The following is a 7,245-nucleotide window of genomic DNA, read 5'->3' as shown; positions in this document are numbered from 1 at the left end:
TTTCCCTAACATTATTTTCAGCTTCTGCCTTTTTTGTTCTTGGTTCCAACGTAATGGTTCCACTTCTTTGAATTTTAAATTCTTTATCTTTTCAAACAGAAAAAATATTTTATGGAGTATATCTTTCATTTTAGTCCCCTCCGTGACTGTTCCTTATCATAGGTGGTTGTAGTGATGAGTGTCAGTGGGGAACAGAAGCATTCATTCTTGGAAAAGTTGATTCTGCATAAGGGTAGTTTATTATTTTGCAGTTTATATGATTAGTGGGTTAACATCTCTCACATTCTCTGCGAGAATATATTTTTGCTGAGCTTTATCACAGCTGCTTTCACATCCTTGTTCCTCAGACTGTAGATGATGGGATTCAGCATGGGAATCACCACAGCATAGAAGAGGGCAATCAGCTCATCTGTTGCATGGGATTCTTTGGACTTGGGCTTCATGTACATGAAGAGGATGGTCCCATAAAGCATGATCACTACAGTCAGATGGGAAGAGCAAGTAGAAAAAGCTTTTTTCCTTCCCTCAACAGAACTGATTTTCAGGATGGTAAAGAGGATAAAAAAGTAGGAGATGAATATGAATACTACTGGAATTACTACTGTAAAGATATTTGATATGATCATTATGATCACATTGAGAGAAATGTCTTCACAGGCCAGTTTCAATACAGCCAGTATCTCACATGTGAGATAATCAATGATGTTGCCACAAAATGACAACCACATAGTTAGAGTGGTTTGTATTACTGAAGCCAACCCACCTGCCATCCAGCTACTTGTCACCAACTTCACAGAAAGCCCCTTGTTCATGATGATGGGATATCTCAGAGGCTTGCAAATGGCCACATATCTGTCATATGCCATTACAGCAAGAAGCACACACTCTGCGCACCCCATAGCAAAGGAAAAGAACATTTGTAGTCCACATCCAACAAAGGAAATAGATTTTTCCTCTGAAAGGAAGTTCACAAGCAACATAGGTACTGAAGCAGATGTGTAGCAGATGTCCAGAAAAGAGAGATTACCAAGGAAAAAATACATAGGTGTATGAAGGTGAGAGTCCAGGATGCTGATTATAATGAGGAAACTGTTGCCCAGCAGGATTATAATGTACATTATAAGGCATAACAGAAAGAAAATAAAATAAAAGATGGGGTATCCAGCAAGGCCATGAAGAAAAAATACAGTTATAGAGGTCTTATTGTGTTTTTCCATTTGTTGTCTGTCTTCCACCTACAAGCTTTCAGACAAGAAGATAAGGAACCAACTTTAAAATACTACAGTGAATTTAAATGTGACCTTTACTTTTGAGATTCCTATATTAGAGACGTTGCCATAAATATAAAATTTCCAGTGTCCAAGCCAAATTTTCCACATTGGCCATTTCTCCACACTAGTGTATCTAAAGCACCCTTACTTTCAACCTATCAGTGTGATACACACACACACACAAACACACACACATATGTGCAGCTCTGTGAATAAATTTGAAACCATCATTGACTTTTTAGACCTAGGAATTATTGGGACTTTTAAAGAAATGATTGCCCTCATACTGTAGCAAATTCAGCATGCATTCACTAAACGCATGAATTTTCTAAAAAAAAAGAACGAGGCTAGGAGATATTTAGTGCATATTTTATAAACATAAAAATTTGCAAATTTCTAGTACAGTGTGAACACACTATGGAAATAACTTCGTCCAACCAACACTACTTTTTAATAATATCCGTAAAATATCATACAAACATTTCTGCAGATAGAATGGAATTAGGTTACAAACCAATATGGGCTACCCTACTGGGGTTAAAAGGGTCCTACACCTCCTAGGGTATGCCTTGACACATGATACCCCAGTTTCTTGTGGGGTAGAGAAAAATTTATTTATTTGTCCACCAGAAGGAATGAACTGCTTTCTCTAATGATGGAAGTAGGGAAAAGAGAAGAAGGAAGACCAAAAAATTTTATTTTTCCTTAGAACATTTCCCATGCTTCTCTTCTCTTCCCTTCCCTTCCCTTCCCTTCCCTTCTCTTCCCTTCCCTTCCCTTCCCTTCCCTTCTCTTCCCTTTTCTTTCAGTCCCTTCCCTTCTTTCTCTCATTCTTTCTTGTCTCCTCTGAAACCTTAGACCCAATGGACTCTGAAGCCCAGGGATTGAACAATAGCTTCCTGTCCAACCTCCACTCAATGGCTATTTTGAAACCCTCCTGGCTTAGAGTGAATGTCAATACTAACAGTTTCTGTTCCAAACAACTCTGAGGCTGCTGCCCCTCCCAGGATGATTTATCTATTTCTTTTCTTTTCTATAAAAGGGGCCATCCCCCTAATTTTTAAAGAGACCTATTCTCTGAATGGGCATTACCTCACTTAAAGCAAGTACCTGAAACGGCCAAGGATTTAGATGGCTCAGGAGGAGAAAGTGAGGCTGGTGACCTGCACAGCCTTCTCTCACTCACAACAAAGTCAAGTGCAAGTCATGTCATCATTTCTCTGGTGTCATGGTCCTCTTCAAAAACAAAGGACGAACACAACAACCTGCTTAATCTCCATTTGATATAATCTCTGTCAGCTCTTTTTGAGTTTAACATGATGTTTAGAGCCTAAATAGCGGATTTTGTTTTTCATGCTCTGTGTCCAAACTTATGAAAATTTCAATGAGAAAGAAGGTTGTTATCTGTTTTTATCCTAAAGTCAGTTGGTTATAAAAAGAGTGAACTGCTCATGTTTGCACTCCTCTTCCTTTGACAGAAAAACAAAAGTGTTTAAGTCTTATATGATCCACCACATCACAAATTGTAAAAGATAATTTAAAAACCAGTCTCATTCCCAGCATCAGAATTCACCATTGGTCTCCTGACTGATATGGCAGCCTCCTTGACCTTTCTGGTTTGTTGGCTTGAGATGTCATCAACACTACTCTTTTGAATGATCTACATTCATTTTCACTCTGATTTCGCCTGACTCATTGGATTTTGTCAAGTATCATTTTTGCTTTAGATTCATTTAGTTATGTTTAATATCTCTTTACTACTCTGTAACCTATCTATCCCAGTGCCTAATATAGTGCTCTACATGTGGTAAGAACATTTGTTTGAGTCATTTTTTTGTTGTGTCTGATTCTTCATGACCCCATTTAGGGTTCTCCTGGCAAAGATACTGGAGTGACTTGCTAGTTCCTTCTCCAGCTCATTTTAAAGATGAGAATCTAATGCAAACATCTTTAAGAGACATGCCTTGGGTCAGACACATATTAAGTGTCTGAGGCCAGGTTTGAACTCATAAAGAAGCCTACAATTACATGCCATATTGTGGTCAGGCAAGTGTTCCATTTCAGGGATAGTCAAAGGTAGGCCTACACAAAAAGATGGTGTGAAGGAGGCCTGAAGTCATAAACATAATGATAAAAACATCAGTAAGTAAGGATCTTAGGGCAGAATGGTTTGTTCTCTGTATCAATTGATATTACCTGTTAAGTAAGACATGCCTGGTGCACACAGGTGCTATTTCTAGGAATAAAAAAGTGAAAAGTTTGAAGAAAAATCCTGACAATACTTAGGGTAGAGAGAGTGATAGTAGCATTATTTCAAATCTTCCCCCTGGACTTTTGGAGTATCTTGTCCCCAGAACCAGAGCTCCTCAGTCTATTGTTTTCTACTCCTTCCAAATGTGTACGGTAGGGAAGAATTTGACATTCATTACAAGGAATTCTTGTGAAGAAAATTCATTTTAAAATTGTGGACATGAGCTGGAAGACATACATCACTTAGTACAAATTATGATGGACATTACAATCTTACATTTACACTGATCATAATTATTTTTATGTTCCATAGATCATCATACCCTGCTCTCTTCTGCTGGGATCTCAGAGCTGTGTCATTCAGATAACTATAATCATTCATAATTCATCATTAATACCTAGAGACTTGAAACATAGACAGCATGTGCATATGATCTTGCTGTTTAGCTGCTCAGGTAGGGTATCTCTTCAAGATGAAGACCTGCTTCCAGCTTAGCTCCTGAAACCATCATCCAGGGAATCAAACCTAGTGGGGAAAAGATATGACAACTCTCTCTGCAGGTGCTATAACCCCTTAGCCCTCTGCAGCAGTAATTGCTGAAGACCAAGAAAATAAATTTATCTCCATCAAAGTCATCAATATCAAAAATGGATATGGTTTTATTAGAAGAAATAACATTTATGAAATTTCATTTGATTTGCTTCTGCACCCTAAGGACCATGTGGCCTTTCCATTTGACTTGTAGCTAAAACTTCCTACATAAATTATTTCCCTTTATTAGAAAACGACTGCCCTGAGGAAAGGGACTATTTAGCTCTTGTATTTATAGCCTCAGTATTTGCTTAGCTTGGTGTTCTTCACATAAGTACTTAAGAAATATTTTGCATTCATGCATGCATTCATTAATTTATTTGTTTATCATCTCCCTGATAACTTGAATAGTGGAGAAGGTTTTTATAACCCCTCTGCCATGTCTTCTAGAAGAGACACTAGATTGCTTATTATGATAAATAATACTTGATAAGGAGAAATGCAAACATTGCTCAGTTTAATGAATGTTCCCGTAAAATTCACTGTGCTCTCCTTACTCTGTGGAAACAAGATTCCCAGTTCTCAACTGCGCATTTAATATCTGCTGATACAAATTAGAGACCTAGACCTCTATCTCTGTTTCTTTTGCACATTCCTTTTTTATAGAGAATTTTGACTTCTTTTTAAATTTTTTTCACTCATCCTGCCTTTCTGCCTCAGATGATCTAGCTTAGAATCTATATTTTTGTCTCAGGAATCCCTCTACGTTGAGAAAAATTCCGTACCCAAAGTTGATGGTTTAGCCTAATCTATCCTCATGAAACAAAGACTTGTGTAGCATTGAGCGATTATCATTTACAGCCATTTACCTCTAGCTGGGAGGTTGTCTTTTCTTTTGTCTTTGGCTTCAGCACACTGCAGATTGCTTTGTCTTGATTTTCTTTCTAAAGCAACTGATTGCCTCATACTTTAGAAAGTTCCTCCATGTAATGATGGCTTTCCAAAAGTCATTCCTAATGGGGAGACAAGTCACTTCAGGATTTCAATTATAAGTGTTAGATGCAATTTCCAAAGTTCACATATCTACAGGGATGGACTTATTCCAAACGTTATGAATAAAGGGAAGCGAAAGTTGCTCAGGGGTGGGAAACAGAGGAAGAAAAGTAGATTAAATTGTTTCAAGAATATTTCAAGAGATTACTCAATTTCATTTGGCTAAAGGGAACCAATGACCTGACCCCATAATAGAGGTCTCTCAAATCTCTAAAGAGTAACTCACAGGCTCTACAAGGCAACTTAATTCTCCTGTTCTTAGGGATTATTTTTTCCCTGAAGCAATTTAAAGTTTTGATGTGAATATACACAGAGTGAAAATATTCTGATATTTTATGAACAGTGTCTCCAAGGTACAATTGCTTGGGACTTATTACATTATATTATTTCACACAAAGTTATATTTGAATCTTCAGTCTAGGCAACGTGGAAATTCATCTCAGTTCAATTAAATAAAAATTTATTCATTAAGCTGCGAGAAGCCTCATAGTCTCTTGGATAGCTGGCTTTAGAGCAAGGAAGACAAGAGGTCAAGTGACCTTGGACAATTTATTTTTCCTTTCATTATTCTAAAGAACTCTCTAACACTACAAGTTAAAATGAAAGTGTCAGTCTACATTGGTAGGGTTTCCTCAGATCAATGAATTCAATGAGACAATACTCATCTCTACGAAAAATAGGTGATGCTAGGTGATAGTACAACTATTAGGTGGCAAGGAATAATTTAAAAAATGAACAAAATAAGGTCTTCTCCATCAATATATTTATGATCTGGTTGGACTGATAATACACTATCACAACTCATACCTAGATATACCTCATGTTTTATAATTTCTTATATAATTATTGATTTCTGTGGAATTTGTTGATGTATATTGTCAAAAAGTCCTAGAGATATGTTGTGAAAACTTGAACAGTAGACAAGAAATATCTGGTTTCATTGTTCTATTCCAAGGGTTGACTTTCTCCTTATGTTAATCTGCAGATATATTTCATTTATTAAAATCCCCAAAGAATCAACATTTGCAGATCTGTTCCTCCTACTTATTCATAATTCACAATTTTTCAAACATTCCTTTGGAGGAGGTAAGTGTTTCAGGTGAAAAGATTTTTCCTAGAAACTAGGTAGAAGCAAGGGTGAATAAATGGCTTCAATGCTCTTTCTTATTCCTATAACTTCTTTTGGACTTAGGCCAGATAAGTAAAATTGGAAAAAGTATGAAACTCAATAACATGACCAGGGAAATTGATGTTTGTCTTTGGCATATCAGTTGCTTCCATCAGAGACAAGAGGTAATTCTAGTAGTTCACATTAATTTGTATTTTATAGTTATAAAATACTTTGCATGCATTATTTGATTATCAAAAGATTCTGTCAGGTGGATAAGAACTGGAAATCAAGGGGATGGCCATGAATTGGGGAATGGTTGAACAAGTTGTGGTGTGTGTTCATCGATTGTTGTTGAAGAAGATCATGTCATCAGAGAAATGACATGACTTGCACTTGACTTTGCTTTTGAGTGATGGAAGGCTGTGCAGGTCATCAGCCTCAATTCTCTTCCAGAGTGATCTGAATTCAGTGACCAGATATTCAACAGAATGACTGGAGGTGACCCAGGATGAGTCTATTGGGGTTAAGTGACTTGTCCAAAATCACACAGCTAGTGAGCATCAAGTGTCTGAGGTGAGATTTGAACTCAGGTAGTCCTGACTCCTGCACTGGTGTTCTATCCACGGCATCACCTAGTTGCCCCAAGTTGTAGTGTATGAATGTAATGAAATACTATTGTGTTGTAAGAAATGATGAACAGAAAGACTTCAGAGAGGCCTGGAAGGACTTATATGAACTGATGCTGAGTGAAAGGAGCAGATCCAGGAGAACTTTGTACACAGTAACAACCACAGTGTGAGAGGAATTTTTCTGGTAGCCTTAACCCTTCACAGTAATGCAAGGACCCAAAAAATTGCCAATGGACTTTTGAGGAAAAATGCTATCCATATTTAGAGAAAGAGCTATGGAATTGGATTGCAGAATGAAGCAGACTATTTTCTCTTCTGTTTTGTTTTGTTTTTTTCTCTTGGTTTCTCCCTAATTTGATTCTTCCTTGCAATATGACTAAGGTGAAAATGACTTTAGTA

At 37.1% G+C, this 7,245-nt stretch overlaps 1 protein-coding gene across 1 annotated transcript; it reads right to left on the bottom strand.

Moving 5' to 3' along the window:
* Positions 1 to 278: 278 nt before the first annotated feature.
* Positions 279 to 1,217, bottom strand: LOC140523010 (olfactory receptor 13D1-like). The gene has a single exon (XM_072638121.1). It carries the CDS (start codon positions 1,215 to 1,217, stop codon positions 279 to 281), a length of 939 nt encoding a protein of 312 aa, XP_072494222.1.
* Between the last annotated feature and the right edge of the window lie 6,028 nt (positions 1,218 to 7,245).

This window comes from Notamacropus eugenii, chromosome 1, assembly GCF_028372415.1.
Source record: "Notamacropus eugenii isolate mMacEug1 chromosome 1, mMacEug1.pri_v2, whole genome shotgun sequence".
Classification (NCBI taxonomy): domain Eukaryota; kingdom Metazoa; phylum Chordata; class Mammalia; order Diprotodontia; family Macropodidae; genus Notamacropus; species Notamacropus eugenii.
The sequence above is the reverse complement of the archived record's forward strand: the minus strand, read 5'-3'. Positions and strand labels throughout refer to the sequence as shown.